The sequence below is a fragment of the Frieseomelitta varia genome, unplaced genomic scaffold (genome assembly GCF_011392965.1).
Source record: "Frieseomelitta varia isolate USP_RPSP 00005682 unplaced genomic scaffold, Fvar_1.2 scaffold_247, whole genome shotgun sequence".
Lineage (NCBI taxonomy): Eukaryota > Metazoa > Arthropoda > Insecta > Hymenoptera > Apidae > Frieseomelitta > Frieseomelitta varia.
This window is the reverse complement of record NW_025109976.1, coordinates 1,059,717-1,086,896: the sequence shown is the minus strand read 5'-3', so window position 1 is coordinate 1,086,896 and position 27,180 is coordinate 1,059,717. Positions and strand designations below refer to the sequence as shown.

At 46.8% G+C, this 27,180-nt stretch overlaps 1 protein-coding gene across 3 annotated transcripts; it reads left to right on the top strand.

Annotated features, from left to right (window-relative positions):
- The first annotated feature begins 574 nt into the window (after positions 1–574).
- On the top strand, positions 575–26,938 carry LOC122528228 (PDZ and LIM domain protein Zasp). 3 transcript variants are annotated; one of them, XM_043653145.1, is made up of 16 exons: positions 575–1,079; positions 11,084–11,235; positions 11,337–11,508; positions 11,596–11,732; positions 11,835–11,935; positions 12,952–13,174; positions 14,561–14,746; positions 14,837–14,936; positions 15,231–15,377; positions 15,984–16,037; positions 16,704–16,824; positions 19,438–23,197; positions 23,910–24,096; positions 24,169–24,289; positions 24,381–24,496; positions 24,611–26,938. In XM_043653145.1, exons 1-16 carry the CDS (start codon positions 975–977, stop codon positions 24,686–24,688), a joined length of 5,760 nt encoding a protein of 1,919 aa, XP_043509080.1. In that variant the 5' UTR covers positions 575–974; the 3' UTR covers positions 24,689–26,938. The 3 variants fall into 3 exon arrangements, with proteins under 3 accessions (XP_043509080.1, XP_043509081.1, XP_043509082.1); XM_043653146.1 differs by having other exon boundaries at positions 596–1,079; positions 23,047–23,197; XM_043653147.1 differs by lacking the exons at positions 15,231–15,377; positions 15,984–16,037 and having other exon boundaries at positions 598–1,079; positions 23,047–23,197.
- The last annotated feature ends 242 nt before the right edge of the window (positions 26,939–27,180 follow it).

Genomic DNA, 27,180 nt, shown 5'->3' with positions numbered 1-27,180 from the left:
CTCACTCTTCTTTACATAAAGTAAACTCCTCCTCGTTTCGTGAAAGAAACCATTTCCGTATCTCCTTCCATTCTGCCGACTTCGCTATCAACCCCTGTTTCCGGTTCTGCCGACGCTCTTCGCATCGCGATTCCGCGAACCCCGCTTATCAATCCTCACCGTAACCATCTCTATTCTTATACAGATCCATCCACTTGAACGGCGTAGTAAAAACGACGATGATTTTCTATAGATGCATCTCGCTCAAGGCTGTGTTGTATGCATTTCGTCTTCGCGTCGAACGTTCCCGGTTCACCGGTTTAATTCAAAATCGTCGACGATCCCTGGCCGTCTATCGCGTCGCCTGCCCCTCCTCTGCGCGTGCTCAATGGCCGCGATACACACTCGAAGCAGATAAATCTCGCCTTGTGGTTTCCTTCGTTTTCGCGTGGAAAATCTACGGTCTGCTCCCCCTCCTCTCCTCTTCCTCTTCCTCTTTGTCGCGCTTTCCATTCCACCCCCTCCCCCGGATAATTCTGGATCGCGGTCTCGTTCCTACCCGCGTGTTAGGTCTCTATCCCTATCCCCGCCCCTGCGGCCAGAACCGCGGCAGAGCCGAATCGGATGGAAGGAAGGCAGCCAGGCAGGCCCCGCTGCCCGACTGACCGTCCTCGACGTCTGTTACACGTTGTACCTTTACTCCGGTCTGCGCGTTCTTCAGGAACGTACGTGCCGTTTCTCCCAACCGCGCGATCCCTTGCCTCGCAAAGGCAGCCGTCAACTGTGACCGGTGCAACGTGCATACTCTTGTCTTCAGTTTCGAATTCGTAGTTAGCGACTAACAATAAGATATAGAGACCGACGCGTATCCAGCTAACTTTTGTTTCTTACTTCTTGCTTGCTCGCTCGTTCGCCGTCCACCAGAGGATTCAGTTCCAATTTTCTTCTTTTTTTTTTCTCTTTTCACCAACTGCGTTAAAAGAGATATCAGTGATATGGCCCAGCTGATTAACGTCAAGCTCTCGAGGTTCGATGGATCTCCCTGGGGCTTCCGTCTTCAGGGGGGCAAGGATTTTGGCACCCCGCTCGTCGTACAAAAGGTGAGCTGATGCTATTTTTTTTTTTTTTGTTTATCTTCCTTGTTTTCTTTGTTTATTAGCTTAGTTTATTTAGCTATTGACGTGACTATTTCGAGATCGGATGGAGCGCTAGGTAAACGCAAAATGCGACGAATTAGAAGTTAGAGACTTTCAGCTCTAAATGTGTCTACTATCAAACTCTTGGCTATCTATCGATCTCCTCGTTTTCGAAAAATTCGCTGGTTTTACATTGTTATTATCAGACCGCTCCGATAAAGAGATTAAGAAAAATTTAAAACTTGCCGCGTCAATGACTCTTGTCATCATCAACACGTACCTTCGAATGAAATGATCATCGAAAGTGTTCTACGAATTCACGATCTGCAAATACGTTGAGATAATTCCTGCATAGTAAGAAACAGTAAAACATTCGTATCAACGACGAAATTCAATGAAATTGGTTTTAACGAAACATCGTAACTGATCACTGTGACGTTTATTAGCGAATGACGAACTATCGGTAACAATCGGGTAATACCGAGGATCGTTTCATTCCTTCGACGCATTCGACGATTATGAAAACTGGCTTTTTCGCCATAATGGAACTGCGAGTGGACGTTACGTAACGTGGGCTAGCAAACGCCAAATTATTTCACGCGCATCGGTAGAAATCGCTGCCAACTACGTGCGAAACGCGCGGACCGTCGTCGGGTATCGTCGTGTTTTGGCGACGAGGCACGCTGTAACACGAGAAGCTTTTGGCCGCTATCGCCATTCACTTTCGCGTGAATTCTCCACTTTCTTTCGTTCATTTCGACGGCTCGATCGGATAAATTTCATTAAGGTGGCGAAATACCACCACATGCCGGATGTTAGGTCGATCAGCGCCGCGTATGTCGCGCAAATCTTCGAACAGCCAGTAGCGTTTTCGTTATTATGTTTATTATCGTTGTGCAAGAGAATGGCGCGATGTATTTTAAGAGCAACCTGTAAAGGTTGTTCCACCGGCCGATCGTGAAACAATATTTCAATTGGCTGGCTGGCACTTGTCAACAGAGGAGGTGGCGTGTGATGTACGATTTTGAGGAAAACTCGTCTCGAAACGGCGCGTTTCGCGAAAAAACGATGTTCGGGAACCGCGAGCGAGACCTTTGGTTTTTCGCCCGTTTCGAAGCGTGTCCGACGCTGTTTTATCTCGCGATCGACGTTTCGAACTTGGCCTTCTTAGCAGCACGTGCTCCGTTTATTTTACGAGGCCGCAAATACATACGACGTCCGGCCGCCCTCGAGTTTCTCGGAAAAGGAGAGAAATACGAGTCTAAGGCGGTGTCAAACGGCTCCCACCCGGCGGGAATTACAAATTAATCGCGAGTAATTGCTTCAACGATGCTCACCGTTTCATCGTGGCTGGTTATCGCCACTGGATTTATAGATCCTGCTGTCGTGTTAATCGGTTGGAGAAGCGATACCTAGCGACTCTTCTAGATCGTAAATTTCGAAGACGAAACTCGAGCGATCGCTCTGTTATTTACCTATCCCAACCGGTCACTTGGCGCACAGATCTATTTAAAGGTTATCACGGGGAGTTCCATCGGACGAGCACGTAAGATTCTCTAGATGTCTGGCATACCGTTGCTTTTTTATCGCGCGCGAACACGTTTGAAGAATCGACGAACAGCAAAATATTTGGAGGCTCTGATGGCGGAGAAACGCACGATCGAGCCGAACGTGCGTTCGGAGAAATAATCGGGGCGGGAACGTTTTTAGAAAAATCGATGCAGTTCGAAAAGAGAGGAAAAAGGAAGGAGAGAAAAGAAGAAAGAGAGAGAGAGAGAGAGAGAGAGAGAGAGAGAAGCAGCGACGCGTCGCTGGTAATCCGAGGCAAATTATTTGGGCGTTCTATTTCTAGAAGGTGCCTTTGCGAAACGCGCAAGCCGGGTCGAGCCCCGCTCGCGAAGACAACGACGAAGACGAAGGCAACGACGACGACAATGTCGTCGACAATGCTTCGTGCTTCCTGGACCGCGCGTTGGTCACCGTGGAAAATAAATTTTCCTGTCGATCGATTAAAAATACCGATCGTCGACGCAATCCTCGCGAAGCGGGCCGAGAAAAGTCACTACGAGCCCTTATCGACGAGCCACGGTTACATGAAATTCGAAACGTGCTCGCACGCGTAATCTTTGTAATCTTTTCACTCCGACGAACGACAGAACCATGTCTCCGACCAAGTTGAGGAGCAAGCTCCGACCGACATACAAGTTAAAAAAACGATAGATCGTACGTATAGAAGATTTGGCACGATCTTGGAACAGTGAATAATCGTACGGGATAGAATTCTCGTTCTCGTAATCTGCAGCGAGCAGCTGCGCGCATTTGCGCGCGGGTTTCCGTGATTCCGTGCAGTCGGTGCAACGTGGGCGCGTTGTTACGCGATGATTTCGTTGGCAAACGACGCGTACGCGAGCCGCGTTATCGTACCCGATGGAAGGACTCGACATAAATTTCGCGTGTCGTTAGCCGATTGTATACCATCGCGCCCGTTCTTTTTCTATTGCGCCGCCGTGACAGCCTTGATGTCTAATTGCCAAAATAACGCACTACGTAGACAAAGGATAGATACTTCTTATCGTTCGTTCGGTGGCAGTTGTCCTACGACAAATGTCTTATTAAAATAATTAAATAATTATTAATATTGAAATAATCTAGAAATTTAGATCTTTCGCTCTTGTATCCGTCAGTAATCTAAGGCTGAAAGTCATCTTCATCGTCATCACCGGTTTTATACGAAGGGAAAATCTACTTTTAACGAGGATAATCACGTGTCTTTTTCGAGGAACGATTCGGCGATAATTCTTCAAGGCTATGGCAATACCAGTAGATTCGATAGAAACGATAACATAATTATGACGGTCGTTAAATACTCGTTTGATTAATTTTTGACGAGTTCTTTGGCATCTTCAAAAATGAAGAGTACGACGATAATATCGCGCAATGATTGACGTTAACAGGTAGCCCAGGCACGTACGAAAATATCCTGCCTGTCCAAAGGAGAGAGTACCTTCCGACAAAGGTTAACACACGAATGTGGCAATAGCTGGGATTTTGCCAGCCGCGTGGGAGGAGAACGATCCGCAGAATTCGCCCTTCCCTTCCCCCCGTTTGAAAAATGAAGCATCGCGGCGCGTGAAACGAAATTTGCGAGGCAAATTACGAAGCTTCAAGTCGTTCCAAGCGGACTTTCGTAAATACATTTGGCGAGAATCGCTTCGCAGGGATGCTTCCCCTGGTGGTCCCATACATTTTCATTTTTCTTTTCGAAGAAAAAACGAGAAGAAACGAAGAGAGACAGAGAGGGGGATAATATCGTCGATATTATTCCGTCATTATCGAAAATAAGCCGTCGCGTCGAATTGCCGCTCGCGAATTCTGTTTATGTCTGGCGAGGTTCGACTCCGTGCTTAAACGCCGTGTTGCAAAGAAGAAAACGTGATCACCAGGCGGCGAAGAGTTGGGCACCGGGCAAGATTTGTTTACGAGCGATAGCGAAAGCAGCGCGGCGCAGACCGCGAATTTCGAGCAGAATGTCGCCAGCTGCCTTCTGCAACCGGCTGCAACCCCGTAATTCCGGCCAGCGAATGGAAAAAGATCACCGCGAGTTTCCGGCTTTCCACGAAGCCCGTATCTGAGCCATGGGGATTTGTTCCTCGAACGCGACGGGATCAAACTCGAGAAAATAGATGGTATCTAATCCAGGCCGACCGAGGGATCACATTGGAATATTCTGTAATACGAATGAAGAGATCTCTGTATCTCTATATCCGCAGTTACCGAGGTCTTCTAGTTAGTCAATAAATTAACATCCGTAAGCAACGGTTCAATGACGGAGGATGAGCACCGAAGAATCCTGGCACGGTCGCCTGATAGCTCCCCTGTTGATGCTTGGCAATCGCCAACTACCTGGCAAGAAATGCATTCAACATTGTTTACCGACTCGCTGGTTATCAGCCTAAATAAACTGTTCGATTATCTTCGTTCCTAGGTAGTTACTGGTGTCCAATAGTATCTGACATTATCGCTTTACATTGCACAACACGTGAAACACGTTGACCGAAGTTCTTACTTTTATGAAGCGAACGCGAGGCAAAGCGGAATTATCGGCGAACGATAAACGCTTTAAACTTGGCACAATTTGGCTGAGAAAATACGGAGGTCGTGTTCCTTGTCAGATGTCAAGAACTTGCAAGCGATGTATCTTGTAACTTTTAAACGACACATTGATCGGCAGATCAACGAGGTTTCGACTTTGTTTCTCAAGCATTCGGAGTGATTGAAATTTTTTTATGATGATGTCACCGTCGAGAAAAATGATCCGTGCAAGTTTTCGTGGGAGTTTTGGCCCAGATTTCCTGGAGATACAGATTCTGAGAGGTATAGAGACCCCTCTCTCTCTCTCTCTCTCTCTCTCTCCCCACGTTGCACACGGTACGAAAATACATTTGGCCCATCGTGGACGGGAAACAACGTACGACGAAATTGTCAATATGACAATATCGGTGATGTGCTCTCTCAACTCGAGTCGAGAAGATAGAAAACGAATTCCTATCGACGCGTATAAAATACGCGCGGTTTTTTTCATCGTTGCAACCGCCTACTCGCGAAGCGAGTCAAGCCAGGCTTGCTCGACGATACGTTATTCCTTTTACGCGTAAATGCAAATGCAGCCAAGGACACGGACGCGTAATCGTCGAGTTTGCGATAAAAATATTGGAAAACTACTCATCCGCGAATTCTTCGGCGAAACGTTGGAAACCTTTTCTCTTTCCTTTTTCAATGTTCTTCCAGAAGAATGTCGCCGATAAAAATTATACACGCGTCATTTTATAAAAATGATTGCCGACCGTTGGAATCTCGTTGGCCGATCAGTCACGTAACGGAAGAACGTTCGCGGAAGCTCGGCGCAAGGCGACACGAAATTATTTTCTTCGTTTTTTCTTTTTCAATCGGAGCTTCTCTTTCCGGTGGTCGATCGTTGGTCCGCCGGTGCAAAGAGAATTGCTGCGGAGACCGAAAGGAAGCCCGGCCCGTGGATATTAATAGAGGCCGAGGCCCGGTGGCGGACGCCACAGACGAGCTTACACCCGTGGATATAAAAATATCGCTTTTATTTCTTACTGCGTCCTCCCAAACTCCTCGATCTTTTTCTTCTCTCTTTTTCCTTTTTTTTTTTTTTTTGTTCACCGTTTGCCACGATGCCACGCCGTTCTTTTATTTCACGCGATTATTGCCTCCGCGAGTCGCGCGAGCCCCTCCCCTTCTGCTCCACATCGAATTCCATCGCGTCTCGTTTTCACTGGCGCGTTTCTTTCCGCGCTTCGTGAAATTATACACGTACCAATCGTCGCTGGCACACACGGTCGTTGATTAGTCCACAATTCTGGATTTCAGCGCGTAATTGGAATATTTTCCAAAACGATCAACCGATCTGTTTTTCTTTTTCTTTTTCTTGTGTTTTTTTTTTTTTTTTAGAAACGATACGCAGGAGAAACAAAAGCTCTCCGAAGCGTGTCCGTGCTATGCGTGGATTTTTTTTCGCGTCGTCAGCGAGGCAAACGAGGAAAGGCCAGACAAGGCAGAGTGAAATTGTATCTCGATGACGAAGTCGAAGATTTAGAAGCGCCATCGTAAATGCCGATTCGATTTCGGGAATGAAGAGAGACACAGTGGGAGGCAGCCGCGGGAAATTTGCCAAAAGTCTGACCAGAAATCAGTCTTCTCCCGTATGTTTGCCTCTGCTAGAGTAGCACCTCGTGAATTCGTGGGTAATACGACACCCACCGTCATCGTGATCGCGTCACGATTACGACATTGTTAAAACCCGACGTTTTCGCGCGACCAACTTTTTCGTCGCCCTCGTAAAATTAGAACCTCCTCCGAGAAAAATGTTACTCCATTAAAAAAAAAAAAAAAAAAAAAAAAAAACAGAAAGAAAAGAAAACAGTTGGCCCGGTTGAGAAAGTTTATTTCCGCATTTGTGTGTTTGCTAAGACAGCCCGGTGTTGTATTACCACCGGTGTGTCACTAGAGACGAATGTCGAACGGAAAACGCGTAAACGCCGCGACAATTCTAATCGGCGATGTTATGCTCGCTTTCTTTATCAGCTGACGAAGAAGCGAGGTGAGCTCATTCTGAGCGCGTCATCGACAAGAGTGACTGGCGCATCTTGCCAGTTCGATCCTTCAGTCACCGGACTCCCCCGCGCTGACGACTCTCTCTCTCTCTCGAGCAGCAGCAGAGCCCGACAAGGACTCTTTGTGACTGACTGGCGTCGACGCACTTCCGGTTCGAATGTGTCATCGAGTCTAATCGTGCACGCCTCCGAGACAGTCAAATTCACTTTCACACATTCGTTGACCTCTCACGTTGAAACGCGTGCTCGCGTACATATATGCAACGCTGTGTTTCGTCGCAATTGGAGCGATTTTCCTTAAAGAAAGGAACGAAGGAAAAGCGAACATTCGCCTGGTAGATGTATTAACGTGTTTTGACACGGCCGATCGTTTTCAATTGCGAAAAATCGTGGAACCGTCGGACTCCGGAGGCATATAGACGTCATCGATATTCAGCCTTCCGTAGAAGGAGGTTTACGACTTGGGTACACGCGAGACTCGGCTCGGTCGTACGTATACATACGTATATTGTTACATCTCGCGCGCGAATAGCATCGTGTACAGTTTGTTTGAAAAGATAAGGCCAGATCGAACGTAGACCAATAATTTCGGCCTGACGTCACTCTCTGTTTCCTCTGCTCCACCTTAGGACAACGGAGGCTGCCGTTAACTTCCCTTCATTTCCCCCGGTGGCCGCGAACCGCATTCGGACGAAACTAGAGTGGCCGCCGAGTATTTGCGAATGCGGCGGATAAAGTTTATCAACGTACGCGTCACGATTATGTAAAAGCCACGTAGTCGCGAAAAACGAGATTATATGATGATCGAAGATATTCGACGAACGTTTCCAAGCTTCCTCAAGTTCCCATCCGGAGACTCTACAAAGAGTTTCTTTTAAACTCTATATAAGCTCGTATTTTATTATACTTAATCGGTAAATTCCTTTGGAATCTAGTCTAATAAAATTCTTCTTTTTCATCGTATGTTTTACATATACTGCTTTCCATTAATAAAATTATTTAATCGTATTTCAAAGTTAATGCATAATCGGTAATTCTAATAGAGTCTCTTCTTTCAAATTTCTTTGGGATCTAATAAAATTCTTCTTTTTTATCGTATGTTTTACATATACTGCTTTCCGTTAATAAAATTATTTAATCGTATTTCAAAGTTAATGCATAATCGGTAATTCTAATAGAGCCTCTTCTTTCAAATTTCTTTGGAATCTAATAAAATTCTTCTTTTTTGTCGTATGTTTTACATATACTGCTCTCCATTAATCAAATTATTTAATCGTATTTCAAAGTTAATGCTCAATCGGTAATTCTAACCGAATCTCTTCTTTCAAATTTCATTGGAACCTCTTCCAATAAAATTCTTCTTTTTTTTTCTTCATCGTATGTCTTACATATACTGCTCTATTAGCAGAATTATTCGACCGCAGTGAAATTCATAACGGCACGACGTTAACAGCGAGATAGGAACGGAGGCGAAGACGCGAAAGTATCGGTGACTTATTTCCATCGAGCGCGCGTTCCCTTTCATTTGGTCCGATTAAAACCGGTGTCATTGACCGGTCCCTCCTCTCCCTGTCCATGCTTTTTTCGATCCATGTGCCGCACGTATGAACGAGCCTTAAGTCCTCAAAGTGAGAGAAAGAAAAAAGAGCAGAAATGCATTCCAGCATGGAAGGTGGGATGGATCCGTCTCTGATAACCCGCCCATTGGAATGCGTACCTCGTACACCTTGGCGTGTATTCTCCCTCTCGGTTCGACTGCATTCAAGTGCATATCTACTTGTATATATATATTGCCACACGTATTTTCGGGCGTATTTTTAGGCACATTCGTTCGTTAATAACACGTTCGACTCCTACACCTGTTCAAAAACAGTCATCGAGATGTTTTCACACTTAATGATATTTCACGTAATTCGTCAACAAACACGCTTTCGTCGATCATGGTACGACGTGATGTACGTAAGAGTTTAGCAAGTTCTGCTTTCTATTCCAAGAGAAATAAACCATCGACGCGCGCGCGCCGTGGTAAAAAGGAAGCTCGTGCGTCATTTTTCATTGAACACGCCCTCCTCCCCCGGGGCCGAATTAATTACGAAATTAGCGTACCCCATTACGAGGACTGTGGTTGGGCTGCAGGCGAAGCACACTTTTATCCAAAATTGTCAGACGCTATTATTACCCAAGGCATGCGCCCCCAGGCTCGAGTTTGGTACACGCTCTCGAAACGCTCACGTATGTCCGCGCGTACTCGTCCATTCATCGCGGTTCACGCGGTGGCAGGAGCGTTTGGTAGAATGAATACGCGGCCTCTCGGGCTCCGATATGTCATACGTATAAGACTATGTTGCATCTCGGTTGCATTCTGACCGTTGATTCGGCTTGGCCGAGTGTACGTGTACAAATAAGAGATGCGTGTGTGTTGTCGAGGGGGAAGGGGAGGGGAGGGGGAGGGGGGGGCCTATTTTTAAACCGGTCCGAGATTATTTTTGGAGGCAGGCTTTCACACAGAGGCCCACCACAGAGCTTAACCCTGACTTACGTTCACGTCCTACGTTTTCGTGGACCTAGAGGACAGAAGAAGAAGTGGCCGTCACGGGTTCCTTGACCGTTAGCCGCGATTCGGCGAATTCGGCGTCGTTTTTCTGCCCTGGAATCTTCTCCCCGATGTTCACTCCTCTCGCGGAATGCGAGAACTCCGACCCCTCCTCGCCGTTCGAACGGTGGCCACCGCTGTTGATAATAACGTGTACAGCAAACGTATCCAACTATTACGGCAACAACCTGATGACGCAACGGCCTCGCGTTCCTATTTCTGGAGGCAGACGTGCAAATCGAACAAATCGTCCTCTGCCCCCGATTTCGTCCTCGTGGCGCGGGCTTAAAAGTCCAGAGAGGCGAACGCCACGCCGGCCGATCGTTAAAAAAAACCGTCTTGCTCGAGAGCGCGCGCGTTCTCGTAAGAATCGGAACCGCTACTTCTCTTCAACCGCTGGAAAAATTATTCGAGTTACCGAGCGCATCGGTAGAAGCTCGTAGCTTCGATACGCGAGGTCTCTTAATAAAAATAACGACGATAAATCAATCGAAATGGTATTTATAGAAAGAAGTGAGCCTGGATCGACGCGCGCGTCTGTTAATTATTCTCGATTCTGCCAGCAGTTCGGCTGGTAGGAGATACTTAACGAGCTTTCCGTTCTGTTTTCTTCCTCTCGATTTGAATCGCATCGATTACTCTTAATCGCCGGTCGAAAAGAGACCGAGGCGAAATGGAGCGCGCATCCTTCTGTGCCTATCGGTTATCAAATGTATTAACAGCGTGATTAAATGCTGAGCAAAATCGCGGTTATAAAAATGTGTAACGCGTAAATAAATTACGATGATTTCAGGCGGCTCGTTGATCACGCGAGATAATCCATTTTCTTAATTACCAAGCGTCTGTTGAACTTGAATTGAAGGCGGTAGAGAGATAAAACGACGAACGGGGGGGGGGGGCGGTGTCGCGACTGTTCGAACCTCTCGAAAGCGTGCTCTCGCGATTTCTTCGATAACGCGTGAACAGATCCGCAAGATCTTAGACCGAGCAGAAAACGACTTCAGTAAGACTTCCTTCTGCTTCATCTTCGAAGTCTCTGCCCTTCTAGCGAAATTTCCTTTTCTTTTTTCGAACGTCCTCGCGTGCTGACTGATGTCTTCTGACTTTCCTCTGGAGAAGAGAGACGACTGTTGCGTCCCGTAAAAATAGACGCGTATCGATGATAGATTCGAAGCAACCCATTTTTAGAATTGCTCGGCGTCCGGGCGTTCGTTTGTTCAAGCGGACATTTTTCATTGCAGGTTAATAACGGATCGCCGGCGGAAGCGGCTGGCCTGAGGGCCGGCGATGCAGTTATCAGGGTCAATAACACGGAGGTGTACAATCTCAGGCACAAGGACGCGCAGGACGTTATCGTGAGGGCTGGGAACAACTTCGAGTTGACAGTACAGAGGTAGCGACAGGCACGGCCGCCAACTCGGGAACGTTTTGTCAGCTCGGTGAACTGGGTTGGTCACGTTACGTTAAGTTCACCTTCGTTATTGTCGTTCACAGAGGTAGCGGCACTTGGAAACCGCACGTAACTCCGCTAAGTTCGAGCCTGCCGTCGCCATCGCCTACCGGCGGGCTCGGCAATATCGCTCCAGTTACGAAAACATCGTTGGCGGCCAACAAGAAGGATGGGCCGCACATCGGAAGTGGCCACAATTTCAGCCCAAAGCCATTCGTTGGTATCAATTTGTCGAGACCTCGACCTCTTTCGCCAAATTTCCCAGCAGCAACGAACGTTGTACTAACGAGCGTCTCATTGCAGCTCAATGGAACGGGAGACGGTTCGATCAAGTCCATCGTTAACAAACAATACAACAGCCCGGTGGGCATCTACAGCGAGGAGACTATCGCGGAGACTCTTTCCGCGCAAGCGGAAGTTCTGGCCGGTGGCGTGCTCGGGTAAGCATTCTTCGCAAGATAAAGGCGTGACTGTTGCAAGTTAGAATGTTCGGAGAGGTTTTCGTTTTGGTCGCGGTAACACGGCCGCGGTTGTGCTTGCAGGGTGAACTTCAAAAAGAACGAGAAGAACTACAACGCGGAGAACAGCGAGGTGTTCAAGATGGTCCAGGAAGCGGACAAAGAGCCAAAGACGCCGGAGCCTGGTTAGTAGTTGAGACTAACGCGTTTAGAAACACCAAACGGAATTCCAATTTTAGCTTCCAACGAGAATGAGAAGCATCGACACGTCCGTTATATTATCTGTCGAGTTTTCGCGAATTGCCGCGAACGAATTCCAGTTACTGTCTATTGTCTATTGTCTATTGTCTGTCTTGTCATTAATTAATAGTGCAACGCGGTTTTTTACGCGAAACGGAACGAAGAAAAATCTCTGGAGAGTGATTAATAAACGAGGTTAACGGTAGTCGAGCGCAAAACGTGGAACGAAACGTTTTCTTAAAAGGAGCGTAACATGCATCGAAGGCTCTCTCTCTCTCTCTCTCTCTCTCTCTCTCTCTCCAGTGATTTTTCGATTGGATCAACTGGCTCCAGTTAGCCTGGTGCATGCCGGTACGATAACTTCTTTGCGAAATAGCGGAGCCAACTGCGCAGAGCGGCGTGATTACGCCGTCTTCACCGGCTCTGGCAGGACTGAGGCCAGTCTCGGCACCGGAAACCAAGCAGCAGCAACCGTCCACGCCGCAGTCAAGCCTTCCACCTGGACAGAACATTTGTGCCGAATGCGAGAGGCTCATCGTGTAAGTTGACGCCGAGGCGCATCCGTGTCCCTCTCGGTCGTTACTTTCTTTCTTTCAGAGCGGAGGCCCTCGAGAACGAGAAAGGAAAATAGGACATAAATCTTTCGAGAGATTCGGCGCGCTTACGTTTCAATTTCTAACGTCGAGTCGGACTCTCTGACGGATAATTCTCGAGCTTCAATTTCTAACTGCGACGAAATCGAAGATAGCGCGTAAAATTACACGAAGAATCACGTATGTATGTACGTCAGAGGGATCCGACGCGACTTGGAAGTTGGTGCACACGTGGAGGACAAGAGATGAAAGGGAACGTTCCTTACGGTGAACAGTTCGTTTGCTCGTTGTTTTTTCCGGAGCTATTTGACGGAGCATTTCTCGTATTGGTCGAGTCACAGTACGGTTTCTCTACTTCCATGTCGTAGTTCCTTCGAGAACAGAGTTTTACTCGTCGGTGAGCCATGCTGTTGGCGGAAGGGCTACTTCGCCGAGATCACCCACGCCTCTGTTTCATGCTCTGCACGGTAGTCCGGCCTTCAATTCCAATGAATGTCCGTCGTCGAAACGTCCAGCGCAGCGGCAGGAGTCCTCTTCTTCCTCCCCGGCGTCGTCGGGCGTTCGTTGTAGCAACTGCGACCGAGTGATCGTGTAACTACATATTTACGTGAAAATCCTCCTCTCTTCCCTTGCACGGTCGGAACCGACCGGAGAATTTCCGCTTCTCGACGATATTATGTCGCTTCTACTATGTGTCTTCATACCGTAGACGAACAATGTCACGTGTGTGGGTAGGAACGAGTTCGCGATTCCGAGAGAGAAGTCGATCTTCTTTACACGATGATTCAAGTTTTTCGTATTAGGATCTTTTTGCTTTCTTTTTTTTTTGTTTTTTGTTTTTTGATTTTTCAGCGTTTGATCAGGAATCGTGACTCTCGTTCCTAACGTGACGGATCTTGACGGGGAAAAGAGTACGCAGAACTGTGACCGTCTGGATTTTGCTCGATATTGTCCGTACGCTGGTACCATCTCGAAATGCTTTTTGACTGAAGGCGTGAGGGCGTGCGTTTTTTCTCCTCTCATCTATCGGTCGTGAATCGATGATCGGTGATATTGGTGTTTTTTTTTTTACACGTGCACGCTTTGCTGTTTTTTTGAATGGAAGCACAGAATTTCTCTCTTTCACTCTTTCTCTCTTTCTCTGTCGCCTCTGTCGTTAGTTATCATCCCCTTCGAGAAAGGAATCTTTCAATTTCATGGTTCTCATCACGTTGGCAGGAGAGTGTGAAAAATCATTCGCCACTGTAAGAGCTTTTCCTCGCTTAATTTTCATGGGAATTAATTAGCAAGATTCACGTCTGTGATCATTCTTCGACATTCACCGCACCATCTTCAAACGTGTCATCAGCGTTCTTTTGTGTTATTCTGGTTACGTGATCACCAGGATGGCGTAAACTATGCTTTCGATGTTGTGACCTTTTTTTTGTTTTTTTGAACGTGTTTTTTTTTTCTTTTTGTACCAATGTTGTGTTTTTTTGTACGTTTTTTCAGTATCTCTTTTTGTGAATACATCTTTTTACCAACATTTTGAATCTCTCTTTCGTTTTTAAGAAACCGAACATTTAATTTTTGTACACGTGCCATGAAAAATTTTACACAACACGTCCTTTCTCGTTTCACGGTTAAATACGCACACGTGCTTTTAAATATTTTACACAGTTTCCTTTTATTAAATTTTACTACATTTCCTCCTCAAAGAATATGAAAACGATACGTACCATGAGAATTAACTCAAGACTCACTTCACCTAATATGTCATCACCAGCCACGAACTGGGCAGTATACACGAACGAATATAACGTAATGATCCCTGTGTTCTCAGCCTCCCTCGTCGAGGCATCGAGTCCCTCTCTCTCTCTCTCTCTCTCTCTCTCTCTTTTTTCTCTTTTTTTTTTTCTTTCAATATTTAGACGAAACAACTGACGCTTGTTAAAACGATCAAACGCACGTCCTTTAATCGAACGTTCCTTTCCGCAGAGGCGTCTTCGTAAGGATCAAGGACAAAAATCTGCACGTAGAGTGTTTCAAGTGTTCCACCTGCGGCACTTCCCTGAAAAATGTCGGCTATTACAATATCAACAATAAATTGTATTGCGACATTCACGCGAAATTAGTCGCCAGACAGAACGCACCAGCTGGCTTGGTTCCAATAACCATACCGCCGTAAGTGTTACGTCACAAAGATACGATAGAATTATAAAGGAGATACGTGCGAAAATGGAGTGTAAATAAAACGCTGATTAAATGCCACAGAGGCGGAAAGGCTCCTGCGAGCACGATTTCCGCTGCGCTCGCGAACGCGCCGTTGTCTCCTCCACTGAGCAATCATACGTCGTCGCCTCAGCCATTCTCTGTGAGTATTCCTCGTTTAACACGCTGAAACTTATAGATTTCATGATCCATTTTGCATCCAGTTATTGCTTCGCGCTCGCAAATGGCATCGAATTTAATCGTTTGACCGCTTCGAAACTTGCCTGATGACGCACTTTGGCATTTGCTCGTTCTCCACTGTGGTGCAAATTTGATTTGATTTTGATTGGACGAATTAATCTCGTTGAAAGTGTCCAAAGTGTTTGGAATTGAAAAAATAATAGTTAAGACTTAACTAGCTCGTGTGGCGTTTGCTCGGCACTAATCGCTTTTCCAGGCTTACAATCGCTCGAGCCCCGATTACGGATCCCCGAACTCTCAGCTATCGTCGCCGAATAGGAACGGATGCATCACCAACGGCAACTGCCACTGGGAATCGAAAACGTTTACGAGCACGATCACCATTCAGACCGGTTGCACAGAGGTTCGCAAATACCGGTGAAATATTTACCCGACTGTGAAAAACTGTCGTTCAACACCGCCCTCCGACAATTGCCCGATGTGTTACTCAAACGTTCTCCAATGCGAACGCGATGATAAATCATCGAGTTGACAATCTTTAAGCTTCGTCGATGTTCTGTCGACTTCGAAGATCCCCCATCGTCCGAAACACCCGACTCTGGCAATGAGTTGTATTTGAAAGTAAACAGTAAAGTTTAAAATACGCGCTGAATCAAGCGCGTTGAATGGAACGCGCGATAGAAATAAAAACGCGGTGAAAGATGGGGACGATCGAAGTACGACAGACGAAGAAAGACATACGTCAAGTGACAATTATCGTTGCGATATTCGACCTGTTCGTCCTTCTAATCCGCGAACTTCCTCAACAACAGACTCGAGAATAGGCTTGTCAACCGACGAATTTTCGATCGTTTGCGCGTCGTCGACGATTATTTCGAAGCTGTGACTAATTAGCCTGGCGCGATTACGAGTGTGCGTGTTGCCCCGTCTTTGCCCTCCCCCCCCCCTTTTTTTTTAATTTGCCACTTCATCCACGTGACATCGTTCTATGTCGTTTTATGTATTGCAGCCCACCCGTCTTGGCACGTCGCCCGTCGATCCACCCAGTTTCCGATCAGTCCAGGTAATATCCGAACGCGGCTCGCCTTAAGCGTCTCACACTCGAAACCTTACGCTTGGTAAGGTACGTCCTTAGCGAACCGATGAAAATCACGCCGACCGCGGTGCCGCTGCTTTGAATACCAGATATGTTCTCCAGAGAAGTACGTCGCGTTTAACCGAGAGAAAAGAGAGAAAAGAAAAAAAAAAAACAAAGCGCTCGAAACGAAAATGCCCCCTTGCTGTGTGACTCGAGAGCATGGAGAATATATCGCCTGTGCTTGAATTCGTACAACTTTAGTTCGTGACGGTTGGTGCGCGAGAAAATTTAGCCCTGTCGCGATCGCAATAAGATCGGCGTACCTTTTTTCTTTCTTTCTTTTTTTTATTTTTTTCTTTTCTGTGTCGATGCAACGTGAGCTCAAGGCAGCGGCGAATGTGTAATTCACCAGTGTTTCGTCGTTCGTTTCTGATACTAATCGCATTTGTCATGTTGTTTGTCACGACTCGTTAATCCCACGTTCTAATGAAATTACACCATACATATCTGTATTGTTGTAAAGTTGAAAGGCAAACTGTCATTGTGCATTTATTACTTACTATCGATCGTCCGACCGTGTTAACCAATATCACTTTACTCCGAACGAACGAAGAATTAAAATATAATAATCGAGTATCTTTTATCACGCAGGCTCCAACGTCGAACAACTTAATTGGTCCTAAACCTTTCGGAGGATCGACCGTGTCATCGCCGCCGTTGCTGAACTCGGGAAACAGCACTCTACCTCGACCACAGAGTCAGACTGTGACCGGTAAGTTCCTTCCTTTGTAACACGCCGCGGCTCTAGATTCGCCGATCTAACGATGAAAAGTCAATTTCTTGGTCGTCGTCGATATCGTCGTCGAGACGTGCGTGAAATCGTTCTTCCATCTTGTACGGCTTGTCATTACATAATTCGACGATCGCATTATGCAACGGCGTTTGAAACGGCAAAAGGGAAAACTTGGGGGGAAAAACGACGAATTCACGGGTGATAAAAGTTGAATTCACTCTTGCTCGATGGATGCACGACTTCCGAGTACCTCTGCTTTTTCGTCTCGATCGTCTTGACGTGCATGAAATTCCGCGTCGCGACGCCGCGCATTCTAACGATAATTACGACAGGCACGCCAAGACAGTCATGTCAACGTGGCAGGAAACAAAAGCGGAAATTGCGGTCGTATAAATTACCGATGACAAGCTCGACTTTCCTGTTTCTGGTATCTGGAGGAACGATCTCTGGTCGATCCGGTGTAATTCTAATGGCGGCACCCGCCTATTATCCTTGGCCTCGCATTGTCTTCGATTGTTGCAAATAGGTCTCTTCTCGGTACCGCCAAAGCCAAAAAATACGCCCTTCAGAGATACGGTTGATTTGATCCAAATCCTCTGGCCGAGTTTCTAGCTAATACTTTGGCTAATACGCCCCATTTGGCTTGCGTCCCTCGCATTATCTTTCTCTCTCTCTCTCTTTCTCTCTCTCTCTCTCTCTCTCTCTCTGTCCACTCGCAACTCCGCTCATTCATTCGATCATTCGAGCCGATTCCCGCAACCGATTTTCGTGAGTTCTTTTTTTTTTCTTTTTTTGTCGTTTGCAAGCTCTCTATCTAACTCCGCTTTCATCCGCTCGTCGTTCTCGCGACGGCGACGACGAACCCTGAGAGCTGCGACGTTTCATTCTACATTACGACATTCTCGACATCGTCGTCATCGTTTATCATTATCACTATCGAGGTAACACATTTATTTGGGCTTCGATCGATTGGGCTATGAGTGGATCTATGGAGCAACGATGATGCAGACCGATCGAAACGAAACTGGGACGACTGAATCGAGACCTGAATAGCGTACAAATGAGTCAAGTCTGTTTCGATAGAACGAGCTTATGTAACGGTGAACAAACTTCAAATAGAGATGTCTACGTGCTGCTTTTTTTTTCCTTGTCGATGTCTCCTGTATATACGTGCTTCTTTTTCTTTTTTCTTCTTTTTTTTTCTTACATTGCTCATACACGCGAAGAAGTTTTATACACGCGTACATACACGAGCGAAACGGAACGGTTTGCAAAATCGGGAATCGGATAAAAAGTCGAAAACGCATCGTTTATAGTCCTCCAGGCATAATTTTTTCTTTTCTTATCTTTTTTCAGCCGGTCCATCTTTCAACCCGAAACCCAGACCTTTCTCCCTCACATTCGCATGAGTCGGTAGCTCTCAGCTACGCCGTCGTCGTCTTCGTGCTGACAGCCGAGATCGAATTCAATGCAATGATTATTTATATATTCGAGGCTCACGATTCTTCTTCAATCTCGAACACAGCGATTCGAAACGGAACTTGAAAGCTCCTTGGCCGTTTCCCCGATTTGCCCGATTTTCTCTTCGCTATCGATCGAAAGAATCGGTGATTTCGACATCAAGAAGATCGTGGCTCGAATCGTGCGTCATTGTTGACAAATGATTTCTTTCTCGTAAAGTGTTGAGAACTTACTGCGAAATAAAACGATGGTTAAGCCGAACAAACTCTTCTCGCTCAATACATGTTGCCTCCTCATTCCATTTCTTGTTACGTATATATTTATATATACATATATATATAAGACGTGAGACGTACATACATCTTCAAGATCCTTCAAAGTATCGTTGATTAACTTACATTCTCTACCTGGCTTCGCATCGACTCCTCCGAGATGCACTCGAAATTTTCGTGTTCCCTTTATTTATTTATTTTTTTTTTTGTCTCACGATCGTCTAGAGACGCGATTGATCTTGGAATCTGTAGATTGTTCAGTGACAACACAGAGTGTGTCGACTGCCGAACGATTTTGGAGAAGTGCGACTGCTCACTCGATAGCTTGACAATTAACGCGCTGATCAATCGCTTTAGTCGCCAAAGCTTTGGTTTGTTTTTCTTTTCCTTTTTTTTTTTTTTGCTCATCGTACAAACGTAGCCAGCCGATCACGAAGCAACGTACACCTTCGTTATTCTGGTTATCGTTTGCTATCATTTCTTTTTTTTTCTTCTTCTTTTTCATTATTAAGTTGCGCTTCTTTTTATTTAGCATCCTGCACGTGCCCGCGATCCAGTAGCTCGTTAGCATTCGTTCGAGCATTAACAATATGAATTTAAGATAAAGGGATCACGGGCACGTGTCGGTCAACGTGCTTCTTACTCACAGCTGATTTCTTTGTTTTTCTTTCGTTCTTTCTAACACACCTCCGACGCTCCAACCAATCTCGCCTGTGTTATTCAAACGCGTGTGTGTTAAACGTTTCGTGTGCCTCGTCGCAATCTGATTTCCGTTCCGCCCGCTTCCGACTTCTGCAAAATTCCGACTTCCCGACACCCCGACCCCTTTCTTCACTTCCTCGAAACACCACGACCCTAGAAAACTCGACGGAAACCTACGAAAAGTCCTACTATTACGAGATTGTCGAGAACACGAAAACCGATTACCGTCCCAGCTCTGTAAAGTCGAAAAGCCTCGCCTGGCCACCTCCGAAGCCCATCGAGGATATCACTTATCCCACTGCCAGCCCCTTGTACATCGATCCGAATCCTGCCCTCGATCGGAGAAGCAGACAAGCGGTGAAAGAGAAGAAAGCCTGCATCGAGGCTTGCGAGAAAGCCCTGACGAGAGGGCAGAAGAGAGGCGAGAGCACAGACCGGGAGGTGGAGAAAGTCACCAGACAGTGCTATCGGTTTGAGGAGGACCCGATGGATCGCGTCAGTTGTCCAGGCCCGGTTTACAGAAAGGTCGAGCTGGTGGAGACTACCAGCAGACAGTCGAGAACCGAGGTGCCGTCGAGAGCCAGCTCGGCCGAAAGCGTCAGGAGATCTTTGACGCCGACGAGGATCGTTCAACCGGTGCCGAAACCATGGACAGCCACCGTCACCACGGGCAGCAATCTTTACGAACAGAGTTACGTCGGTGTCGAGCCACCCAAAGTGTGCAAGAAGTTCCATCAGAAGGAGATCTGTCAGAGGGAACGAATATGCGAGAGGAATCAGCCTTTCCGCGAGGAGCATCGTACGTATCGATCGGAGTTTTGCAGACGAGAACAGACCATCAGCCAGAAGCCACCGCTGCCGACTCAACAAGTGACGAAGCAGGATGAAACGAGAGAGGAGACGACGGAGATCGACAAGCAAGTGATAGACCTGAGACCGGCCGATGATCTCGAGGACGAAGATGGCGATGGGATCAAAGGAGAGCATGACTTCATAACGGAGACGTCCGAAGAGGACATCGATGGAATGCACGTGAGGACGAAAATGACTCTGGAGAAAACTGTCGAGCCGTCGCCGGTACGACCTAGTACCCCAGCGGTGGAAGAATCTAGAGAGGAAACGACGGCAGAGGAAACGGTGGAAAGGGAAGAGGAAGTTTGTATGAGGAGAACGACGACAAAGGTGGAAAAAGAGCAGTCCGAAGAGAAAACGGTAGTCGAGTCTGCCGAGGTGGTAACCTCTGCTGTGGATGTGCAACAGCTGATAGAGAAAGCGAAACAGGAGGAGGAGGAGAGAAAGCGAGAGGAGGAGGAGGAAGAAAAACGAAAGCAGGAAGAGGAAGAAAGAAAGAGGCGGGAGGAGGAGGAACGGTGGAGAAAGCGACTCGAGGAAGAGGAGCGAAGAAGACAGGAGGAAGAGGAGCAAAGCAGACACGTGACTTTCGAGGAAGAAGAGGAAGTGGAGGAAGTTCGAGAACAACCTCTGGGAAGGACGGTGGTACGCGAGGAACGAGTGACGGAAGCTGAGAGCGACACTCCTGGACGTACGAAGCTCATCAAGGAGACTTACGAAGAGATCACGGAAGAGGTGCTGGTTCAAGAACGCGTTAAAAGGAAATGCATCGAGGATGAACGCAAAAAGAGTTTAAGGGAACAAGTGGAGGTCCATAAAAGCTTGAGGGATCAACAGGCACCGAAGGATCGACGCGTATGCTCCAAGTATCCTCCGGCCCAGGAGATTATGGAGAGCAATAAAAAACGCGTGCAGTTTATGAAGCAGACTGATACAGGGCCGAAACCAATACCTCATTCTGCTCTTCAGAACGCCACGCCTAAAGAGTGGAAGTCCGAAATGGTGAACGCTTTGACAACCGCGCCCGATCGACCCTACACGCCTCTCAGTACGTCTTCCAGCGTGAAGGAAGTATTCACGGAAGAGACTATATACTTGGATCGTAGGTGTCGACCTAAACCACCGCCTCAAGATCTCCGACCAATTTCTCCGTTTCAGGAGGCACTCACGATCGCCCCGGAACGTCCCTACACGCCTCTCAGTCGCGAGATCGGACCCGAGGATCAGAAAATCGCGAGTCGTTCCCAGACACCCGTGATTACAGGAGACGGAAGTGCTCACTGTCCCCCTGCTGACATTCTGTTCGGCGAGGGAAGAAGCGCTCGGACTCCTCCTCCTCCCAAACCATCCACTCCTCGACCTTTGCCTACTCCACCGCCTGATTTTCGTCTGAGAGACATTTCCGTGTCCGCGCGGCCTCAGACGCCGTGCAGCAAAGGTGTAACTGCACCTCTGAAGAAACCAGACACCATTCCCTTGTATCAAAGAAATCTAGTGGCTACGAGAAAGGGTGCGGTCGAAACTCACACGTACGAACCGAACAGGACTCCGACTCCAACACCGGGAAGGTGTAAATCACCGGCTTACGGGCCGCCGGAACCGCCTTCCTGCTACGTGAAGGCCCAGGCGCCGAGAATCAGAGAAGATCCTCCTCCACCTATGAAGCGAAGTTCCATGCACTTCCCTACTAAAAAGACCGTTTCTTACAAAGTGGACGAAGACACCGACGACGGGCACAGGCACGCCGAGTATGCCGCATCGAAAACCGTCGATTTTGACGAGAAACGTACCGACGATCCGGGCAAAGAGCCGACGGATGCGGTTCACGCTGCTTACCAAGAGAAACGATACATGACCAGCGAAGAAACGAGCGAAGAGAAGAAGTCGGTGACGAGAAGATCGCTCGAAGTTACCGAAGACTTCGAAAGGTGCGAGAAGAGAATTCCAACTCGACCGTTGCCGGAAAGAACAGAGAAACCACGGGAGAAACCACCCAAGGGCGCGTGTGCCATTGGTAGAACAAGTCCTTCTCAACCTTCGTTGCCTTGCCCCATGTCCTCGCAAACGGGTGCGAGCTCTCCCGCTCAGCCAATTTATAGCAGCTCGACGGAAGTGCGTCACGTTAGTTACGGAACTCCGCCATCGAAACCCTGTCCAGATACCGGCGTAACGGTGCTGCCGTGCAAAGCACAGTCTGATCAAGGTACCAAAGCAGGCGTGGTGGTGGTACCATGCGAAGGGCCGAATATCTGTTGCCAAAAGTCAGGCGTATGCGTGATACCAACTCCCGATCGCTCCGGAGTATGCGTCTCGCCTTGCTTCGGCGGGACCTGTGGCCAGCCGTCCGGTCAGTGTGGTCGAGAATCTTCCTGCGACTTCAACGTCCCGAGAAACTGTCCGGAGAGCGGTGTCTGCGTGTCACCGTGCCCCGATGGATCCGTTTGCGTGGCGCCGTGCTCCAAGCCTGGCGTGCCTCCTTCGAGGGCAAAGCTCCCCTTCCCTCAGATCCCTTTACCAGACGAGGACGCTCCCGTACCCTGCTCTCAAAGTAAAAACTCCTTCGAGCCTATCCACAAGCCTCGCACTAACCTGAGTGGGCAGCTCGCGCGACTGACTGCCAAAACTAGAACAAGCCAGAACGTTCCCACAGTGCAGTTGTACAAGCCCCAAGCTCAAAGCCAAGAGCAAAGCCAAAGCTGCGAGACTAAGAGCTACTGCTGCAAAACCCAAAGCTACTGTCGCTCCACTGAGACCAGTCGCCAGTCTGGTGGTCAATGTTCGATTAACACCCGTTGCCAAACCGGAAATCAATGTGGAACCCAAAATTACTGTCAGGACGGTATCCATTGTGAACCCTCTAGCAATACCCAGAGTTTAGTAGACCCACCAAATTTGTCATCCCACCCGGATCTAGGTACCGGAGTCGGTGGTCTCGGTGGTGCCGGGTCGAAGAGCGGAACTTTCGCTGGTAGCAGCGCGCCAAAGCGAGGAAGGGGAATCCTAAATCAAGCAAGCGGACCGGGATCACGATTGCCCCTCTGCGCCCATTGCAACTCTTATGTCAGGTACTCCTCCTTTGCTGTCAGGTGTGCCGTGTTTGTTGTTTTGTTTTTTTTTTCTTTTTTCACTGTTTGCCGCATCCCCATCTTTTTTTTTTTTTTTTGGTAGTTTCTGTCCTCCGTCGTCGAACGATGACGACTGAGTCGCTTTTTTTTAGCTCTTCGTGTCGATCCATCGATCCATCGACATGCGCTTGGGAAGGGACCGATGGTGTTTTTTAAATACTTTTGTTGAACGGAGTTTGGGCACATCTCTGTATATCGTGTGAAAACTTTTTCTCTCAGGAGATACTGCCAGATTAAAGAATCGGCAATGATTTCCTAGTCTGTTTTCGTTTGTACTAAATATGTGTATATATATATATATTTTTTTTTTCTTTTGCAAGTTGCTTACTGTAGATAAAAAAACGTATCATTTAAGAGTATATCGTTTGACGAAGTTTTTTTACTTTGACAATAATAATAGTAACTTGAACTCGTTATCCTGTTCTGACGTGATTAACAATGTTAAACTTGTTTGCACGATGTTAACAGCTAACGAAGAGAATACTAATCACAAGTCAAACGGTCTCGTCATAAAACCAATGTGCTGTAAAAACGACAAAGAGTGCATAAGGTTCGTTACTTTTGCTGTGCTAAGTCTTGCTTCTTTTACTTCGCATCGAAGTACCAGCTTGAACCGCTTGAAAAATTCTCGTTAATCGCCGCGACGATTTAGGGGGCCGTTCATCACCGCTTTGGGACAAATCTGGTGCCCCGATCACTTCGTGTGCGTGAACACGCAGTGTCGCCGGCCTCTTCAAGACATTGGATTCGTAGAAGAAAAGGGACAACTCTACTGCGAGTACTGCTTCGAACGTTTCATCGCTCCGTCTTGCAACAAATGCAACAACAAGATCAAAGGCGTAAGTTTTCTCTCTCAAAGCGAAAATGCTATCCTAGAAACTTCGTCAGTTCATCGATGACTCTAAACGCAGGATTGTCTGAACGCGATTGGAAAGCATTTCCACCCTGAATGCTTCAAATGTTCCTATTGCGGCAAATTATTCGGCAACAGCCCGTTCTTCCTCGAAGAGGGATTGCCCTACTGCGAAGCAGGTTGGTTCAATTCGTTCATAATTCGGCTTGAAGGGCCGAAGAGAAACGCGTGGAAAGTTGAATTCCATTTCACCGATTGTTACTTTCGCAGATTGGAACGAGTTGTTCACGACGAAATGTTTCGCGTGTGGATTCCCAGTCGAAGCTGGAGATCGCTGGGTGGAGGCCCTGAACAATAATTACCACAGCCAGTGTTTCAACTGCACGGTACGCAATTAGTCCAAGAATGTTTCTCGAAATAAACCGATCGATCTCTCGCGGAGATATCCAAAGAAGCGTATTTTAATCGTCACTGTTTGTGATGGTGTATGTATGTTGCAGATGTGCAAGAAGAATCTCGAGGGCCAAAGTTTCTACGCGAAAGGCGGTCGTCCATTCTGTAAAAATCATGCGCGTTAAAAACCTGAATTCGTTGCATTCTAACGCATGGAAAAAGGGGCGAGGGAGGGGGGGGGGAATAAAGGGGAAAGGGAGTTGTTCGAAAGAAAGAAGAAAAAAAAAAGAAAAAGGAAAAAAAATAGGAAAAGCGGAGAAACATTGCGATGAAAACGCGTATCTCAACTCTACGAGCACGAATCCTTTCTGCGTAAATTGTATTTTACCGTGAAATTACTTCTTGTTCTTGTTATACGTATGTTTTCGGTCGACGACAACTAACCCAGCGAGTCGGTGTTGAGAACACCGGCTGTTATAACCGTAGGACGATTTGCGAATATATTTATTTTACGAACGAAATACGTTAATTGAATGCGAAACTAATTGTATCGATTAATTGTAACTTCCTTGATATTTAAATACCTTCCTCTCTCTGCTTGAAGGCAGAGATACCTTGAAGTCGGCAAAGTCGATCGAAAATTAGAAAGAGTGTCCTTCGTACTTCGGGGATCGCGCTCCCAAGACGATCACGTTTCTCGAATTTCCGTGATCGGCCGCGCTCGTGCTCGCTTAACGTTAATACCATTTACCAAGCGCCCACGTAACTACGTAACTAAGTAATTATACTACGGCAACTACTCAACCACGTTCGCCCAAAATGACAACTATATATCCCGGAATCATGTCGACGATTATCCATACGCCATGAAGTCGCACCCACGTGATGCGAGTAATCGCGAACTCGGTAACGAACTAAAGCCGAACATCGATTTTATATAGGCTGCTACCGTAATTAATTCTAACGGGAGAGAAAGAGAAAGAGAGAGAGAAGTGAAATACATTCATATAATTCATGCCAGCGACACTTCTCCAAACTAAGTTGTCATTTGATCGAAAGAAGTTAAGAAGAACTATCTAAGAAGCCATTGCATCGGCACAAAATTCCTCGAGTTTTACTGCCTCGACATTCCACGACTAATTGGTGGATTAAGCAGCCATAAAATATCGATGAGACGCAAACCTCCGTCTGCTTGCGCGATTCCACTTTTAATGGCTGCGACGAGTAATCGTATATCCGTGGCGGACGGGTCTCGAATACCTCGTATAAAATCGTTGCCGCAGAAAATTCTGCAACGATACAATAAACGCGCCGACATAGTCTCCGTGGTCGAATCACGCAAAGGTCATCCAAGCAATTAGTATTACTGGCATTATCACATATTTCGCATTACCAGGGTGTATCCAACACGAAAATGTCGGTCTGCTTGTTCGTTGATTCGGGCAGGACTGGATTTTGACGCAAACCTCTTGGATCTAATCGCGAGCGATGAAAGACGAAGGCTAGAAAGACACTTGTCTTTCTATACCTGAGGTTTCCCAACAAAGAGAAATCTCTCTGACTTGTACAATCGATTGACGAATCTCAATGCCAGAGAAGTTCGAAATCCAAGATCTGTTCGTTCGCGAATATCTGAATGCTGATGGTGCATTGTGAGAAAGCAACGAATATATATATATATATATATATATTGTGTTGCACGCGCGTGGATGATCAGTTCAACTGAGAGTTTGCCAGTGACACTTGTTACCCATGTCAGATCGAAGAGCACATTTAGCTAAATATCTTCGTACATGCGAATCTCGTCGTAAATCATCCGGCGGAACCCAATCTCCTACCCTGAAATCAGGCGGTCGAGAAACGAGCGTAATAACAGAATCTTCTTCCAATCATTTAGCCGAGCGACCATTTTACCGAGAACGTAGTCTTCATTTTTAGCATGATCAAACGTTTGGAAAGCTTGAGGTAAAATTGAATAAACAGTCACGTACGACGGAAACACGCTCGCCAGTGTGCTTGAATTGATTTAAGGTGCCTGGCTTTCAGGGTAATACTACTAAAAGCGAAACATGGTGAGGGAACTAGTTTCGGGGATCGAGAAACTTGCACTTGATAGCAATCGCCGTGTAATTTTAGAAAAAGGTTACCGATTTCTGTGCCATTATTGCAAGCTCGTGTCGTGTAGTAGCTACGATAAAATACGATTAGATAGCAAAACTCGCTAATCGAAGGACAATGATTGCGTAATTTGGTGTGTCGAGGTGCGTGAATGATGTCGAGGAATTGATTTGATCTAGCATTCGAGATCGATGCAATATCGGAACGCGATTTATAATTAGAAATTAATATTAATCAGATCGACTACTGGCTGAATATCGCACGAGCTTCTGTATCCGTGTTACGTGTTGCTTACAATAAACTAAAATGTTCGTGTATATCACTGCCTAATTATTTCTTCACACCCATTATCTCTCCGAGAAGGAAGAAACAAAGATCTCAACGGGCAGAGCTAAGATAGCCGTGGAACTCGAGTTGGAAGAAACAAAAAAACATTTCAATATTACAGAAAACGTTCACGTCATAAATTACGATTAAGTTGAGAGAGAAGGAACACCGAGGGAGTGCAACGACAATCAGAGATACGTTTCGGTCATAAACTTAACCATTTCGTCTGTCC